This window comes from Arvicola amphibius, chromosome 1, assembly GCF_903992535.2.
Source record: "Arvicola amphibius chromosome 1, mArvAmp1.2, whole genome shotgun sequence".
Lineage (NCBI taxonomy): Eukaryota > Metazoa > Chordata > Mammalia > Rodentia > Cricetidae > Arvicola > Arvicola amphibius.
In genome coordinates, this window is record NC_052047.1 from 26,821,221 (window position 1) to 26,840,388 (window position 19,168).

Genomic DNA, 19,168 nt, shown 5'->3' on the forward strand with positions numbered 1-19,168 from the left:
AATTGTTAGGGATCTGACCACAGGGCCCCAGGGTTGTGTGGCAGGCACTCGACGACAAAGCCATCGCCATCTTCTCAGAATTAGAGGCTAACTTAAGAGCCAGTATTTCAAACAGGGGCTGTATATCCAGTTTATCCCTAGGACTCAGATATGTGGTAGCGTGTCTAAAGTTCATGGCAGTTTTGGCAGAGCCAGCTAAGGTCTGTTCAGTTCATTTTAGAACAAAGAGACCATCTCTAACCAACCTGACACATTGATAAACTACAAAGAGGGAAAACATGAAAAACAAAGAGAAATTTCTGTTTTGAGAAGAAGATGACAGTCCAAACTACTACCACTTATCATCTTAATTGGGAAGGAAAATCCTGAGTCCCATGTGTCAAAAAAACATGCAGGATACAAAGGGGCTCCGTTATAGCTAACTGATTTGAAAAGATCTGTGCAATAATTAGGACCCACTCCTTACTTCGTTATATAAGACACTGAGTTTATCCCTTTCCGCTGTGAGCAGCTTCACATTGCACTGAATATCCTCCATGTATTTTTCAAATCTCTCGAGCATGCGCTGGAGCTCATCTCGTTCTCTTGTGACCAGATGAATGTCTGAATTGTGATCGCCCTGAAACAATTACACAGATCCACATTATCATTTGTTATAATTACAACCGTGCGGCTGTCACAGAGACGCTGGTGACAAGGCTGGCTGAAGCAGGCTCACAGACAGAAGAACAGAAGTTCTTTCAATGTAATTAAAGGATAAATTCCATGAGAGCAGATGAAAGCACTGGCAGGAATGGTGCAAACTCCTTGGCTTTGGGTTCTCAGGAAGGTGCACGGCTGCCAATAACAGCACCTGTGCAGATCTCATTAGCGGCTTCCACAGGTGCTCCCCGAGCTGCGCTAGTGCACACCAGTGGCACCTAGACTATAACCTCTGCACAGGAGACAGGCAGCACCTAGACGCTTGGTGTGCACATGAAGTGGAGAGCCCATGCTGGGCTCCTTGGGAGGAGAGCATAGGACATTTGTCAAGTCTTTCAGTTATTTTGATGCAAGCTAAGTGCTCAGAGTCACTTCTTTATAACTCTCCCAAGGAAGAGTCCAGGGAGGTATTTGTGTACTGTCTTCTATGAATGACATCTCAGTTGGCATCTCAGGTAAAACAGCCCCAACTGTCGTTCCAGCTTCATACCCACATGAGGTCCGTCTGTGCAATGGTACAAGTCAGTATCTATTGAGATGTGAACTGACTAACCAAAATTTCTTCCAACAATCCACTGATTTCTAGCATTTCTAAGAATATATCTGCTATCATAGTATAATTCAAAAGATCCAGCCATCTCCATGAGGATGGTAAATTTACAGCGTGTCAATGACCTAAATATAGAAATCCAGATAAAGTGCTTTAGTAATGTGGCAGTTGAAATGATAATAGCCCCTACAGGCTCATGTTTGAATATTTAGTTCTAAGTTGCTAGAACTATTTAGAAAGGATTGGGAGGTGTGGCCTTGACGGAATAGGCATCACTTGGGGCAGGATTTGAATTTTCAAAAGATTCCCTTTCGCAGTATGCTTTCTGCTTCCTGCCTGTGGATCCAAATGTGAACTTTCAGCTGTTCCTGCCACTCCCTTGCTCCGCTTTCATGGAGTGGATCCCTCGGAAGCCATAAGCCTAATTTACACGTTCTTTTACAAGCTGCCTGGGTCCTAGTGTTTTGTCACAGCAAGAGTAAAGTAACACAACTGGAAAGATGTCCACTGAGCAGAGACAACACCATGAAGATTCAGAAGGTGATGGAAATGTGTGAGGTAGCTTCCTCATGGGAACAAGCACAACGAAAGCCAGATGGACATAGCTGGATATCATGGCTGCATTAAAGGGCAAAGCTGTTTTACACAACAGCAGAAAACCATAGAGGAAAACCTGTGACCTAACATCTTACAGAACGCAGTTTGTACGCACTGGAAAAAGAGGGCAATGAATAAAGACCCACGACTGTTTTCATTACTGACTATACCTCAGCTTAAATGTCACTTTCTACAAGGACTCCTTCCAGATTCTCCATATAACTCAGATGTATGTTCTGAATTGTTCCTGTACAATCTTCATTAACACTTAATATAAACGAGATATTAAAGTTACTTAGCAGCCAGGGATGTAGCTCAATGGCAGATATACCCCTAAATTTACATACTATAAAGGGGTATGATGTAAATTTTTACATTAATGTACTTACTAGATTGAATTTCTGTCAGACACACAGGGCTCCTGATTCTGTCATTTTGTGTTCAGTACCTGGTATGGCACCTGGCTTTTCTGCTTGAGGAAAAATGCTAAACTTTCTGCAAATGTATCTTGTGTGTAATATTTACATTAGTATTATGCAACGTATGTTAACACCCTTTCTCCACTCTATTATTCTCAACACATTAATAAGCAACAAGCCCAGTGCTAAAGGTACAATATCAAGAATCCCTTTTCTTCTCCTTTCTTACTTTGAGATGGGGTCTCACTATATAATCTTGGCTGCCCTGGAACTTGCTTTGTACCCAGGCTGGCCTTGAATTTATACCAACCCTCTTCCTTCTCCCACAGTACTGAGGTTACAGATGTAAGTCACCACAAGGAGGGTGTGTGTGTGTGTGTGTGTGTGTGTGTTTCAGACATAGTCGTTTTTTTACTGGAACTGTTCTGTTGACTTTTCTCAGAATCATCATTTGAGATCAGTGTCTTTGTCGACTAACATAAAATATATTTCTGATACTGATTTATTTAGGAACAATCATCATTATTTCTACAGTCCATGCCTCATTCATCGAAGGCATTATACACCTACTGAACTTAATCATACAGATCAGAGCCACTTTAAACCAGCAAGCAATAGAGAAACAAACTGTTTCCTAGTTGGGAACCAGATACTATGCTAGAGGATCCGTATGTTGATGACCTCATTCAATCTTTCTAAGCAGGTGGAGTTATGTTTCTGTATCTGCACACGAGGAATCAGGGCTGCATGAAGTCAGCTTCTCCAAGGTCTATCATCAGCTGGCACAAGAAGCTGAAACTTGCATCAGGCTTCCAGCTCCAAAGCCTTCCTCGTGCTGTCCTCAGACTCAGGCTGGGACCCACAGTGAGTGTAAGGTTAAAGGGGAAATGCTCCCATCAAAGACAAGAGAAGCTCAATGATTGGGATAATGAAGATCACTGATATGGAAAACGCCTAATTTTTTTCCCGATTTATTGTAATTCCAAGAAACTGTGCTCAACACTTTACCATAAAGCAGGAAGCTGACAGCCACAGCACCAGATCCAGATTGAGAGAGCCCTTGGCTGTCTGCTAACCAAGTGTTTCTACACATGCTTACAGTAACTACTTTTAGGTGTTAAATGCACCCCCAGGTCTCCACGCTCACAACTGTCTCACACACTCATTTTACTCAGTACTGGTGCCGCGAACAGTCGTTGAAAGAGATGATGCTCTAACTCTGGTGTAGGAGGGTCTTCTTTCTATATGTTGCTTTCATTGGTTGAATAAAGAAAACTGCCTTGGCCTTTTGATAGGGCAGCCCTTAGATGGGCGTGGTAGACAGAACAGAATTCTGGGAGGAAGAAGGCAGTGTGGCAGATGCCATGCTTTTCCTGCCCAAGACGGACGTTGGTTAGACTCATGCCGGTAAGCCACAACCTCGTGGTAACACACAGATTAATAGAAATGGGTAAATCAAGATGTGAGAGTTAGCCAGTAAGAGGCTAGAGCTAATGGGCCAGGCAGTGTTTAAATGAATATAGTTTCTGTGTAATTATTTCGGGTGTAAGCTAGCCAGGCAGCAGGCCTGCTCCTCCCTACAACATAACTTGACCACCAAAGCTGGGAAGGACATAAAAGGCTGTTGTGTGCCATGAGGACAGAGCTACTCTGTTAGCAGAGGTAAAGTGCAGCTGTCACAGAGCATAAATCCTGGAAAGAGCAGAAACGTCCAGTATTTTGAGTCTGAGTTCTGGCTTCTGAAAGCCTACAAAGCCTCTCACATGACTCTGCTATTCAACCTAAATTTATAGAAATCAAAATGTTGTCCTTTATGTTGGATAGTTTCTCTAATAATGCAGGATTTCTCTCACATTGCAAGTTATTGTAAAAACAAAAATCAAGATAGTACTTTTAAAATTATGTATAAATAATGTTGTATTTATTACAGCAATAAAGCAAAAAGGTTTATCACACACATGCATATGCACACATATCCCCCTTTGATTACTCTTATAAAAGGTATTACCTTTTCTGAGCATTTGAATGTTGAGGTCTTTTCCCGGGCACAGTAATTTACAGAACAAGTTCTCCGATGGATGATATGCTGGAGTTTTTCTAGTTCTTTCTTGTAATAGTCTCGTTCCTCCTCTATGCCTCTCAGGAATGTATCTAAACGAGAGGGTGACTTGTCTCGACGTTTTATCCCATGTTCTAGCCTCATCCTCTCAACTTCCAAAGTCAGTTCTCTTTCTGCAAATTAAAGATAATGTTGTGTATGTAATGTGGATTAGTCAAATAAATAAACAATCCTGAACTGTTCTGTGTCAACCACAAAGATCAGATATATCGAATAAATAGAGAGAACGAGAAGAAAACAAAGCCAAACATCAACAATAAATAATGTCCAACAAGTGAAGGCCACCCTCTGCTGATGTCATCACAGCTGGGTACCATCTAGCACTATGAAAGAAGCAATGCATTTCCCAGTGACTCTTCCCAGAGATCCTCAAGGAGCACTGAGGAAAGCAGAGTCAACAACCCTGCAGGCTCACACTTCACTGAGCTTGGGTTTAACACATGCACAAAGAACCAAAACAACTCATTGTTTTCTCCTTAGAAGCACGAGGATTACTTTTCTGCTACTATTGTTGAGACAGGATGTAGAGACTGATTCAAACTCATGGGCTCAAAAGCGCCCTTGTGCCCGTCAAATGCCTGGGATGTAGGAATACATCACCACAAACAACCAACTCACAATGACTAGTTTTTATCAGTAAAAGTTACTTTTCCATGATCTAAAACAAAGCAAATACTGGCAGCCTCACAGAGCTCAGCCTGTGGAACTACACTCACGACACTGACTAGAGTCGTTTTCATGATGGATTCGATGCTGCCATCTTCCTCTTTATTCAGCAGATGCACAATTCACTAAACACAAAGACTAATCCATGACATTAGAAAACTGATGAACTGGCCATTTTATCCCATGAAGGAAGGACCAGCGAGGTAGGAAGATGTAGGAGAGCAAGAAGGAATGAGCAACTGTGGCAAATGTTAAAAAGGAACAAGCTAACGCGAGAAGAGCTGGGCTCATTTGGCTTCATGCAGGGCAGTTCTGCTGGTGAGGTGGGGACAGAGGCCATCTGGAGTGGGGTGAGGAGCTACAGAGTAGTGAAGGATCAGACAGAGGCCAAGTGCAGATTTTGAGGCAATATAACAGCGTTCCTTTAAAAGACTGCACTACAATGTCTGCCATTCCAAATGGTCTTAGTCTGCCTCAAAGACGCACACACTTCCATTGTGAAACATTCCAACAGCGTCTCCTGCACCAACTAGTCAGAATCCAGGGAGGGCTTCCTATCGTGTTCACCCTGCCCAGCATCACTTCTGGTTCACAGCAAGGGCTTGGCACTATTATTAAACGAATGCATGAAGGATCATCTACTAGTACAACATACAGAGGGCAAAGTCACTTTTTAACTTACATTTGGCATCTTACCTGTGACTGCAAAACTTTCCAATTTTTTGCTAAGTCTGTTTTTTTCTTGTTCAAGCTGATGAACAACAGTTTCCAGGTCTGATTTCAGAAGAAGCTCATCATTTAGTCTCTCCTTTTCCTTGTGGCATAAGTCTAATTCCTGCAAAATGGTAATTCTATAATTACATATTCTAATAACTTTACTAAACATTTCTAATACTTATAGGCAAAATGGATATTTTTGTAACATATGAATGTATATATATATATACACACACACACACACACACACACACACACACACGTGTGTGTGTGTGTGTGTGTGTGTGAACCTGCACTACTTTAATCACTTCAATTGTGACAAAATGCACCGACCATGAAAGAACAGAACCCAGTCTGCATACTGGGCCGGGACTCTAATCACTGCCACGCTGAACTCTCATCAGAGAAGTTTCCTCTCATAGTAGATGGGAACTAACACTGAGAACCATGATTGGGTGATGTACAGAGTGAGAGACATTGGCACTCAGTTCTAAATGGGGTGTCTTTATCAAGCTCCCCCACCCCACAAGGATCAGGGCTCTGTGTGGAAGAGGATCCAGAAAGCTGGTAAGAGTCAGCGATGGTGGATAACTACAAGGAAACAGTGTCTTCTGCACACAAGAGGACAGATGCACAAAGGAACTCACAGAGACTACGGCAGCACACATGGCCAGCTCAGGGTTCATGGCCAGATGTGGGCCCAGCAGAGAAGGGAAAATGGACACAGTCTCCCACCCCTAATGAAGACGTTATCTGCAATTGATGTCTACTGGGAGAGGGAAAGTCAGTACTGTCCAATGGAGTGCCCCTTTGTATATTAACCATACGCCAAGGCAGGCCCCATGCCCAGTTGGTCAGACAAAATGGACTCCATGTTTTTCGTGTGCATTTTTATTTTTGTTTTGGTAATTTTTTTTGTCTTACTGGGTTTTCATTTGTTTTGACATTTGTTTTTATTTTGTTTTGGAGGAAGGGAGAGAGTGGGAAAGAGAAATAAGAAAGTTGGGTAGGGAAGGGGAATTTGGAAGAAGTGAGGGGAGAAAAAGTATGATCAAAATAAATTGCATGTAAAAAAATTAAAAGCAAAACACATACACCCCAAACACACCATGACACCTATGCTAACAATGCTCTTTTGTGGAAGGTAGAACCCTTACGTTTTATTCGCTACTCATTTGTTTAGCACATCGTCCCACTTCTCTGGCTGAGTAGGTCTGTACACAACACAACTTATTAATACCTATGTTTAAAGAGCACAGCAGTGCAGACCAGCAATATAGTCACTGTTTTTGCCATGGCAAATGCGTAGTGAACATCAGCAATCAATTATTATCTCAGAAATACATAAAGTATAAAACTAACAGAAAATATAAGAGGCTGTTGGCAGTGTCAGCCAATGTCACAGAAATCCACCATGGATCTGAGACAAGCACTGCCGACTGCCCTCAGCACTCAGGGTGCAGACAATAGTGAACCAAAGTAAACCCTCTTGCACACACACGTATGTGTGAGTTCTCTTCTCTCATTTTCCCTTTCCAAATGCCTTTAGCATACTGCCTCAAAGATGTTTAGAGTGAAATTTCTTGTTTATATCATTCACCTCTTATAAGTCCTGCTGTTATTTAAAATGCAGCCCGTGAGTCTGAATGACCTCTTTCCCCTGAAAGTCCCACTGTCCATCATGAAGCCACTACCGTGCTGTTCCTACTATGTGTTCAAAAATCCACAAATAGTGAATACAGGCTACCATCCCGTAAAAACAGCACATCACCAGAAAACAGCAGTGTAGACTATACATAACCAAGAGATCCAAGTTTCTGTTGGTCTTTGCTTCTAATCATACAGGGAACCCTTCCAACATAGCAGGTTATCACAAGGAAGAGAGCCTTCCACCTCTGAGTGACGGCCAGTTTTAGCCTGTAAGGCATTCTCCTAATTCCACACCAGGCCCCTATATCGAGGAGTCTCTTCGGATAAAGCCTGTCTTTCTCACCAAAGGCCACAGGGACAAGCATTGTGACTAGAAAAATAGCTTGAATTACATCAAACAAAGTAATTAAAAGGAGAATGACTAGTTCTAACAACAACAAATAAATACCAGTTCTTGATCTTACTATCACTAGGAAACTGCTAAGCCATAAAGTAGTTAGAGGGATACAGAATTCCTACCAGAGTCTCATATTCATACAGTGTTATCTGTAAACCCAGGCTATGAAAGATTAGAGAATGAGAAAACTATGAGACTGCAGAACCACAGTGTGGAACACTCATCACTGAGCTACAGAGCGGAATGGAATTCCCATTCATGCTATGACCTCACAAACCTGGCAAACACGCTAAGTAAAGAAGCCTGTTGTAAAAGGCCACACAATACATGATCCATTTATACAAACAGTCAGAATGAGAACTCTAGAACCTGAAGGTAGGTGAGAGGCTGTCAGGGGCTAAACAGAAGGTAATGGGGTGACTACTGATAGGTATAAGGTTTCTTTCCAGAATGACGACGTTCTGGAATTAGCAGCGATGGTCCTACAATTCTGTGACTGTGCCAAAACCACACAGTCCACTAAAAAGACTGAATATTCTCCATATACATTGTTTCTCAATAGACTTATAAAATCTGGGCATCAATTCCATGCTCAAAACACTGGCAACAGTGTGACATCAACTTACCAGTTGAAGTTTTGTCATTTTGTCCTCAAGGTTCCGCATTTCACAGAGGTTTCTTTTAATCTCTTTCTAGGAATAAAAAGTCTATTAGGTGAGCATCACTATGGCATAAGGAGTGAGACCAGCTGGTCTGCGCTCTCCGTCAGTAGAGTCTAGGACTCCAGTTCAGTGACTGGAGGGTGAAGTGGAGATGAAGGTTCTGTCTAACACTGCGCTGCCCTGAAAGCCTGTGTGGACTCGCTTGTCAAGTAGAGAAGCACTTCAAGTTTCCCATTTGGGCCTCAGCTCTGGGGAATGATGGTGCTCATTTCCTAACCATCCTCTTCATATTCTCAGCCTGCTTTGATTAACCTGGATCTCTTACACCACAACTAAGAGAGCAGAAACCACTGAAATACTGTGATCCAATGGCATCTTTTGTTGCATCAAGTTGACATCTATGGGCCTTGTCAAGGGGCCATCCTTGACAAGGATGTCACATTCAGTGCAGTGCATGTGGAAGCACAGAATGTACAAAAAGGAGTGGAACAAGGGAGGAAAGACACAAGAGGATAGTAATGTACTAAAACCGGAAACGCGGAATCACAACTATATGAATTATATACCCCCACACCTTCCCCCCAGTTCTGAAGAACAAGCCCAGGGCCTCGTGCATGTAAGCAAGCACTCTGCGAACTGGGTTACGTCCCCAATCCACATCTTCGTCCCAGACTGTTTGGCCATGCAGTCTCTTGAGAGTCCATATACACTTCCAGACTATTTTCCACTTTAGAAAAACTGGCACTGCATCCTGATAGGACTTGAGTTGACTTCATAGACTATGTGGTTTTACAACCTATGAATGCACACAGGATGCCTTTCCACTTACATGCCCTTTAATTTTCATAAATGTTCTAGTATGTCTAAAGTTTTCACCTAACTGGTTAAGTTCATTCTTGCTGATGTAGCTGCAAATGGATTAATTAATTTCTTTATTGGATTTTCTTTATTTTTAGTATACAAAATTGTATGTGATTTGTGTGTTTGTGTAAGATGCAATTTGTTAAACTTATTTATTCTATCTTATTGTGTTCAAATCTTTGAATTTTCCACAATTAAGGTCATATAACATATGAACAAAAATTTTTACTATTTCTTTGAAAAGTGTATGCCCTTTACTTTATTCTGCTTCATTTATTTATTTGTCTAATTGCTGAGAAGGCCTCACAGTACTGTTTTAGTTTTAGATATGGTTTCATAGTGTATGGCAAGCTAGCCTAGAACACACAGTCTTCCTGCTTCAGTCTCTCTGCAAATGCTGGGATTTCTAGGCAGTCACCACATCTGACTCAGTACTATGATAATCAGAAATAATAAAAGTATCCTGGAGTTGTTCCTAATTCCAGAGTAAAAGATTTCAGTCTTTCAGCACTGAGTATGTTTCCTGTGGGTGTCTTATTAATTGTAAGAGAGAAATATTACAAACAAATTTCACCCTGTGCATCTTTTCAGTGGAAAGATGATGAAGTAGCTACCAACTATAAAATCTGCAAGGAAAATGTTTTAATAATACCTTTGGGGGCTGGGAAGATGGCTCATTAGTGAACCACAAGCAGCATAGGCTTGACCAGAGTGCAGATCCCAAGTATCCATATGGCAGGTATGGCAACCACCTCTAATCCCAGCACTAAGGAGGCCAAGCTGGGATCCCTAGGGCAAGCTCACAAGCTAGACAAAGCTGGAAGAGTAAGCTCTGAGGTCAGAGGCAGACCCTGCCCAGATAAACAAAGGAAGAGTGATTGAGGCAGATAGCCAATGTCAGCTTCAGGCCTCCACACACATGCTCACAGACGTGCATGTTCACCAATGCACATATGTATGCCTACACATGTGAACAAACACACACAATCATGTACATGATATAATCACATACACACATGCAATATAATCTTTCAAGGATTCTTGAGCTAAATCTGACAAGAGGACAGACTTCAGAGATAAAATGACAAGGATGGAAGCCACAGAGGACATCAAGGTGATGTGTAGACATTTACTCTAGGAACAGGTGTGCTTCAGGAAAACTAAACCAACTACAGCAAAGGCCATCTTCTAATGGGTGAGAACAGCGCTTAAGAAAACCTTGAGATATTGAGTTAAAGCAGAAACGTGTCCGCAGTGAGCAAGCCCCAAAGCAGACCATGGCTATCCCGAGCTCAGCTCACTGTGCTCAGGGCTAGTGAGACCCCACAGCACAGAGCCAGGATCACCTTTGCCTCCCCAAGCTCCTTGTCAGCAGTCTCCAGCACTTCCTCCTTGTGCCTTTCCAGCTGCTGCGCTAGCTGGTCGATTTCTGTGAGCTCCTGGCAGAGCTTTTCATTCTTGTTACTGAGGTTCACAACTTCGCTTGTCACTGTTTCCTTGGTTTCCACCAGCTCTTGAATATGCTTCTCCAGCTCTTTATTAGCTTGTTGAAGGAAGTCAACCTGAATCCAATTTACAATCGCGTGATAAAGTTTCAAACTAAAAGTTCTAAATAACTGCATTTTAAAAGATGCTGAAGTTAAATGAAGCTATTTTTGTATGTGTAACCCTAAATACTTTTATTTTGCCAAACTGACAATGTGTACCTCAATGAAAATACATGTCCACTGGCTTTTATTTTTCAAATACAGAAGGAAAGGATAAGAAATTTATGTGAACTTGTTCCCAACAGAGCTATAAAAATACAACAAGGCAGCCGGGCGGTGGTGATGCATGCCTTTAATCCCAGCACTCAGGAGGCAGAGGCAGGCGGATCTCTGTGAGTTCAAGGCCAGCCTGGTCTACAAGAGCTAGTTCCAGCCGGGCGGTGGTGGCGCACGCCTTTAATCCCAGCACTCGGGAGGCAGAGGCAGGCGGATCTCTGTGAGTTCGAGACCAGCTTGGTCTACAAGAGCTAGTTCCAGGACAGGCTCTAAAGCTGCAGAGAAACCCTGTCTCGAAAAACCAAAAAAAGAAAAAAGAAAAAAAAAATACAACAAGGCTGTCACAATGACATTAGCTTGTGCTGTCCAATACAGTAGCTACTAGCATCAAGATGTAGCTGCCAAGCACTTTTAAACATGGCGACTCTAAACTAAGATGTACTATAAGTGTAAAACGCATGAAGCTTCAAAGTTCCGGGGTTTTGTTGTTGCTGTTGTCTGGGTTTTTGTTGTTGTTGTTTTAGAAAAGTAAAACTATCACACGCTGAAATGAAGTTTGGGACATACTGGGATAAATACATTGTTTGCAATTATACTGCATCCCATCTGTCTGGACTCACGTTTCCATTGGACAGTGTATTTGAATGCTGCCTCCACTGTCTCTGAGCAAACTCCACCTATTACATACACACAGACTCCCCAGCCCCGCCCCGTATCTAAACTTCTAAGCACCCATGTCACACCTTATAGAGCTCTTCTGCTTCTTCATCTCAGGTCGAAGCCTGGTGCAAGCAGACACAAGCTACACGTTTTATCTATGTTACTACTTCTTGGCAGTGGTGAGGTTGGACTTGAGACTTGCGTGTTACACAAGCTTTTACTACCAAGCTACACTATCACATTAACAGTCGATAATACATTACATGTTAATATATGCTGTATAATATGTATACAAAGAACAAAGTGGATAATATTGTGCATCATGCAGCATATATCATAGACAATACATAATCTATAACTTATAGCATATATAAGCATATATCTACCTTAAAATTATCTTTTTTTTTTTTTTTTTTTGGTTTTTCGAGACAGGGTTTCTCTGTAGCTTTGGAGCCTGTCCTGGAACTAGCTCTTGTAGACCAGGCTGGTCTCAAACTCACAGAGATCCGCCTGCCTCTGCCTCCCGAGTGCTGGGATTAAAGGCGTGCGCCACCACCGCCCGGCTTAAAATTATCTTTTACAGTATGAAATAGTCATTAAGTTTTTAAAAATACAGAGTCACCAAGAATTCCCCAAGACACAAAGATAAACTTTGTTAGTATATTTTAAAATATACTAAAACAAAGCCTTCTGATTTTTCTCTATATATTTATATATTTTGTCGCTTTGTTCTTTTGAGATAGGGTCTCATGTAACCCATGATAGTATACAATTTACTATGAGGCTGAGACTGGCCATAAACCAACCTTCCTGCCTCTCTCCCTCCCAAGTACAAGATTACAAGAGTGCGTCACCACACCTCTCTCATTCATGGGTTTTTAAAGAGCAAACTGAAGGCACTGCCCAGAGACTATGGCCTTCTTTTATGTTTGTAACACTAGACCCATCTTACTTGCTGCTCATTAGGAATTCTGGTCTCTCAAAGATACTCCTCATTTCTACATACTCTGCTCTGTCAGAAACTCCCCAGAGTACATGCCTTTCATCCCAGAACTGGAGAGGCAGAGGCAGACGGATCTCTGTGAGTTCAGGGCCAGCCTGGTCTACATAGAGGGTTTTAGTCAGCCAAGGTTATATAGTAAGACCCTGTCTCAAAAAGAATAAAACAAATAAAAACTCCCTTATAAATAATAAAACTCCCCTATAAATATAAATAAATAATATAAACTCCCTTATAAAAATACTTCAGTGAACAAGCCTGCCACTTTTATCAACCCACAGGTCATTTTAAGAACCTCAGATTTTTACAGACTCAAGGAAGCAGCCCTGAGAGCCATTACCTGGATATTTAAGTGAGCGATAAGCTTTTCATTGGTTTTATTTCTAGTCTCCAGAGACAGGACATCAGGAGAACGGCCGCCATCCAAAGCAAGTGATAGTCGCTCTATTTCTCGTTCTCTTAGCTCAATCTGAGGATATAAGGTTGATAAAATTGGGTGTGAAGCAAATCTTGAACCCGGAATTTTAGGTTGGATATGATATTTCCTTATGTACCAACAATGCACACAAGCAGCTACTGTTTATACTGGAGTCCATACATGTGTGAAAACACAGAATACACCAATGCTATAGTATCAGCATAGCTCCCATCAGTGCTCTTATGGACTTGATTCTAATTGACTTTTGAGGTTTTTTTCTCTCCTCTAAAATTAGGAAATTGTTTATAAGAACAGAAATGTCGTGGCAGATTATACACATGTTCAAGCACTGGAATAATGCTGACATACTTCAGCACTTGCTAGAATGGATGAATGTTGGAATAAATGGAAAATATTAACTGAGTTGCTACCAAATTCAGTATCAAAAAAGATAAGAAACTGGGGTGAATTTAATTAATAAATTGATACCAATTCACATGCAAGAATTGGAAAAATGCACACACACACACACACACACACACACACACACTTTGTTTTCTCCCAATTCAGAAAAAAAAAGATTCAATTCAATGATTACTGAACACACTGATGGATGGACTTTGAATTCCAGGAACAGAGAAGATAAAAGGGAGTACTAGCAAATACCCCAACAGTTGCTGCCTAACAGGTCTTCAACAGAAGAGTAAAGGAAATGTACATTACAGAACCAGTACTTAAGGGATGAAGTGGCCCACTCTGAATTCTATGTTTGTACCTATAACATCACCAAAGACCTTGCTAAATGCAGGATGTCCATAAAGACTATAGCAATGCTGTATTACAAAAAGAGGTGCTCCAGGCAGCAACACCCATACACAAAATCATGGGAAATATCAGAGGCAGCAGAAATGACTCAGCATGACTGGACTGGAGAGAAGTGTGAAGAATTGAGCAATGAACAAATACAACCTTGATGTGGAATATTTGTACACTATGTAAAGATATATTGCAGTGATTGGTGCAACAAAGAGCTGAATGACCAAGAGCTATGCAGGAGAGGAGACAGGGTTTCTGGTGAGAGAGAGAAAGAAAAAGAGGAATCTAGGTGTGTGGATTACATCAGGGGACACTGAAGAGGTCAGACATACAGCAGAGAGTAGAGGCAACCAGGCCACATGGAAGAACACAGATTAATAAAAACAGGTTAATTTAAGTTATAAGAGCTAGCGGGACAAGCCTAAGCTAATGGCCAAACTTTACACATAAGGCTTGAGAAAGCTTCCTGGCAACAGGTCTCCTGGGTAGGCTCAGCGTAGAGGCATGGCTCTTTCAAGCCTTGTTGCACAGCTGAACACATGAGCAGTTGGCACTGGGTACAAATGCCTGCTGCAGGTGGACACAACAAATTCCAAGAGCTGGGAAAGATAAATGTGGCTCCAGAGCCAGTACCCTTTGGCATGAGACTAGGCTCTCGGAACTGAAGGTGGCAGAGCCAGCTTCCAGTGTGCCATGTGCTAAGCTGGGAAGTAGCCTAGCAGGTTAAGATCTGGCTCATGTGGTCACAGGAGGCTGCAGATGTGCAAAAAGTCACGTCCAGACCAAGAAAAACTCTGAATAGGCAACAGTGTGCTTAAAAATGTACTTAGATGCTGAAGAAAAAAAAAAAGGTATAAACAGTCATAGAAAAATAGTTTAAAAATAATAGTCTTTAAAGAGAGAGCAAAGTAACAAAGGAAAAAGCCACATTAAGATGGAAAATACAGTCTAGATCCTATATGGTGTTTTGTTGACTTTGAATTGTTTAAATGTTAATGAACAAAAAGGAACAGCTATTGAGAGACACTGGATTATGGAAACTGATAAGTTAAGCCAGTCTATATATTTTTAGAAAGTCTTAACTTCAGATTGGAAGTCAGAAAATATGTTGTGTTGGGGGAGAGGCTATGCCTTTGTTTCCACAGTAAACAAAAAGCTATGGATTTCTTCAAAATTAATAAAGACCAGATTTGATTGGGGGAAACCTCCTAAAAATCTTGGTTATAGACATAAAGAAACCAAGAAACAAACAAAACCCTACAGGACAGGTGACATATGCTGATCCCTTTACTATGGGGACAGCTCTAAGACTAGATGAGACAGGATAAATCCTGTTGGCTACAGAGTCCTCATGACCTATTATTATATGCCATCCTTTTATGTGGCATGGATATAGGTTTGGTTATACAGTCCAAACAGAGTTGTAAGATGCATTTTACCTGCTCAAATACAAAACAAACATCATCTTTAGCTGACTTGAGCACACCACTCTTTCCATACTTGTGTTAATACAGACATATACGTTACCTTTTAAAAAGTTTGTGTGTTTTCAGAAAAAAAAAGAACCAGACACCAATGAATACAAATATCCTGTGATCCAACCTCTCAAAATACCTCTGTTGCAGTTTCCTCAAAATCTGTATCAGAATAACTTCAAAACTTCAAAGTTGATTGATGGAGGACTCTCATTGGTTAATAAAGAAACTGCCTTGGCTTTTTGATAGGGCAGGATTTAGATAGGTGGAGTAGACAGAACAGAATGCTGGGAGGAAGAGGGAAGTGAGGCAGTCGCCATGCCTCTCCTCTCTGGGTCAGTTGCCATGAAGCCAGCCACCAGGTCAGACATGCTGAATCTTTCCCGGTAAGCCACCACCGTGTGGTGCTAAACAGATATTAGAAATGGGTTAGGATGTGAGAGTTAGCCAGTAAGAGGCTAGAGCTAATAGGCCAGGCAGTGTTTAAATGAATACAAATTGTGTGTTGTTATTTCGGGTGTAAAGCTAGCCATGTGGGATCCGGGCGGGATGAAAAGCAGGCCCGCCACCTCATCACTACAGTTGATAGCTAAGATGGTCCATCCAGTCTCACAAGACTGTCCAGCCAAGACTTCAGATAAGCTCTACACTTTCCAAACACACAGAGACTAAACAAAAAATAATATCACTAGCTCTCTCAGGACTTGACTATTGTGCCAATTTTGTCAGGGTCCACTAGAGATGCTGTACCCCCAGACAAGAGGAAGCAGTCCGGAGAACATGATGCTTGGGCATTCCCAAGAGGTGGGGTGGATGGTTTTTGGCTGTTCAGTGGATTGTGGACGTTTATCATCATTTAGGAGGGTTGATTACAAGTTGCGGTTGGTCATGATAGATAATAGATAAGATATTTAAGGTCTAAAAGATTTTTTTAGGATGGTAATACAAGTTATGATTGAAAATGGTTTAGGAATAAAACTTTGAACTCAACAAGATAAGATAGATAATAGAGCAATTTCTCCAAATTTGCCAAATACAAATGGAGTGGATATTGTAAATTTAATTCTTACTTGTATTGTACATAATTTTATCATATATAATTTTACTGTATTAGAGTGAAAACTTTTCATTTTATTTAGACAAGAAGGGGGAAATTTTACATTATGTAAAAATATATTGCTGTGATTTGGTATAATAAAAAGCTGAACAGCCAACAGCTAGGCAGGAGGTATAGGCAGGACTTCCAGGCAGAGAAAGAGAGAACTCTAGGAAGAAGAAAAGTGGAATCGCTAGCCAGATGCAGAGGAAGCAGGATGGACAATACAGATATTAGTAACAAATCATGTGATAAAATGCAGATTAAGAAATATGGGTTAATTTAAGTTATAAGAACTAGTTAGGAACATAGCCAAGGCCAAGCAATCACAATAATAAGTCTCCCGGTCATTATTTGTGAGATGGCAGTCCTGACAAGAAATTACTGCTACACAACCCCCTGTCCATTAAGTCTTACGAGACCCTGAGTACAAATATAACTACTTAAAGGCAAGAACACGGCACTGAAACAAGGAGATACTTTGAGAAAGTGGGGATAGATTGTCAGAAGAAGTCAGGAATAGCCGAAGGGGTGCTGTTACTGTTTCCAGTTCAGGGCTTTGAGCAGGCTGGGTAAGTGCCTACCACGGAGCTGACCCCTAGCCCTCACAACCGGGAATACCATCTGAGAAGAACAAACACAAGCCAAAGAAGAACGCACAGCAGAGAGGGCACAGCTATGACGGATGGTTAGTGAACTGGTGCTTTAACCAGCATGACCAAGCAACGTCCTCCAAACACTTCAGCCACCTCAGAGACTGCAAGGCTTGGGCAGCTTCTGTTCAGAAAGTACTTGGGAAAACGTAGTTATAAACTGAAAAAAACACAACCACATTCAATTTGTGCTTTTTTTTTTCCATTTTCTGCTATGCTAAGAATTGAATCCGGTGCCTAATGCTAGGCAAGCTTTTGATCCCCAAGTCACGGCCCAGTGAGATGAGTGCAGTGGCTCTCAGCCTCCTGCTGCTGCCGCCCTTACAACTCCTCACACTGTACCGACCCCAACCGCAACACTGTTTCCATTGCTACTTCATAACTAATTTTACTACTGCTATGGATCAAAATGTAAGTATCCGATGTACATGATATTTGATAACGTGACCCTTGTGAGAGTGTCATTTGACCCCAAAGAAGTCATAACCCACTGGCTGAAAACTAATCTTTTTAGTGCCTTCATAAAGAAGTTTGTTTGACTGTTTGTTTGTGGGGGTTTTTGGTTTGACAATATTAGAACTTTCTTTAACTCCTTTCCAATTCAAATAATTTTCAAAGTACTTTACAAACTATATATACTAGCATACTGGCATACAGAGTTATATGTACAGATCATGCAACATAGCCATGTACATGAAAAAAACATTGCCCAGTTTAAACTTTGGTAAGCACAGAAGGACATAAAGCACGGTGTTTAACCCAGAGACCACCACAGAAAGCACAAGCATGAAGCCTGCTGTGGTTATGATCTAACTGCATCTGTTGGGTCCTTGCCCCTTAGGAAACTGCCATACTTCAGCATCCCAGAAGAGGAATTGTCAAAGGCTCAGATTCAGTAAAAAAGAAATAAACAAAAAGTATTTTCTTTTGTGTTTTTTAAAAAATATTATATATATATATATATATAGAGAGAGAGAGAGAGAGAGAGAGAGAGAGAGAAAGAGAGAGAGAGTGTGTGTGTGTGTGTGCGCATGTCCCATAAATGGAGGTCAGAGGACAACTTCTAGGAGTCTGTTCTCTCCCTCCACCGTTTGGGTCCTGGAGATCAAACTCAGGTCATCAGGCTGGGTGACAAGCACCTCTATCTCCTGAGGCATCTAGCCGGCCCTCTTAACAAACATAATTATAAAAATATGCTGTCATACTTAAATAAAATTATTCTTGAGATAGACATAGCAACATACAATTTTTTATTTGGGGCAATTTTTTTTGATTTGGGGAAATAGAATAAAATAAAAGAAAAACCAAAACAATTTAAAATTTGCTGCTCACCTCAGTGAACAATGAAGGGAACGGACCAGGCACTCTAAAGTTACTCCACCTATTTACTCGCCTAACAAGCTTTTTGGAAAAGATAAAGGCTACATTTAAAACTAGGGATCTGTAATATCAAGTATAAGACAATTCTAGTCACGATCAGAGGACACATCTCAACCCAGACACACAAACAAGCAAATTCCTACCTGCTTGCTGTAATTTGTCACTCCGTTTTCCATCTGTGCTAACTTCTCTTGCAGCTGGTGGACTTCATCCTGAAGTTCCTGAATCCTGAAACATGGATAACCAGTGTCGGCATATGGAGCAGACTTGTGTTGAAGACACAATACAATGGAACAAACATGGATAACCAGTGTCAGCATATGGAGCAGACTTGTGTTGAAGACACAATACAATGGAACAAACATGGATAACCAGTGTCAGCATATGGAGCAGACTTGGGTTGAGGAGACAATACAATGGAACATGAAAGTGATTGTTGTCGCCTAAAATCCCACTTCCGGCTACCAGGGATTAGGGGGAGGGGATGGCACAGTACTATGCTGCAGGCTCCTAGAGCCTCAGCATAAACACAGTCCATCACCTTGGAGAGCTGAATTTATAGAGGGA

At 41.4% G+C, this 19,168-nt stretch overlaps 1 protein-coding gene across 2 annotated transcripts in view; it reads right to left on the minus strand.

Moving 5' to 3' along the window:
* The window catches only part of Cep135 (centrosomal protein 135), a 62,299-nt gene that overhangs the window by 34,228 nt on the left and 8,903 nt on the right, over window positions 1–19,168 (minus strand). For both annotated transcript variants that reach the window (XM_038335773.1, XM_038335781.1), the window contains 7 exons: window positions 18,745–18,829; window positions 13,104–13,232; window positions 10,687–10,902; window positions 8,444–8,509; window positions 5,750–5,888; window positions 4,277–4,500; window positions 467–619 (listed from right to left, as the gene is read on the minus strand). In XM_038335773.1, coding sequence (XP_038191701.1) covers window positions 467–619; window positions 4,277–4,500; window positions 5,750–5,888; window positions 8,444–8,509; window positions 10,687–10,902; window positions 13,104–13,232; window positions 18,745–18,829 — 1,012 coding nt within the window. The remainder of the gene's footprint in view (window positions 1–466; window positions 620–4,276; window positions 4,501–5,749; window positions 5,889–8,443; window positions 8,510–10,686; window positions 10,903–13,103; window positions 13,233–18,744; window positions 18,830–19,168) is intronic.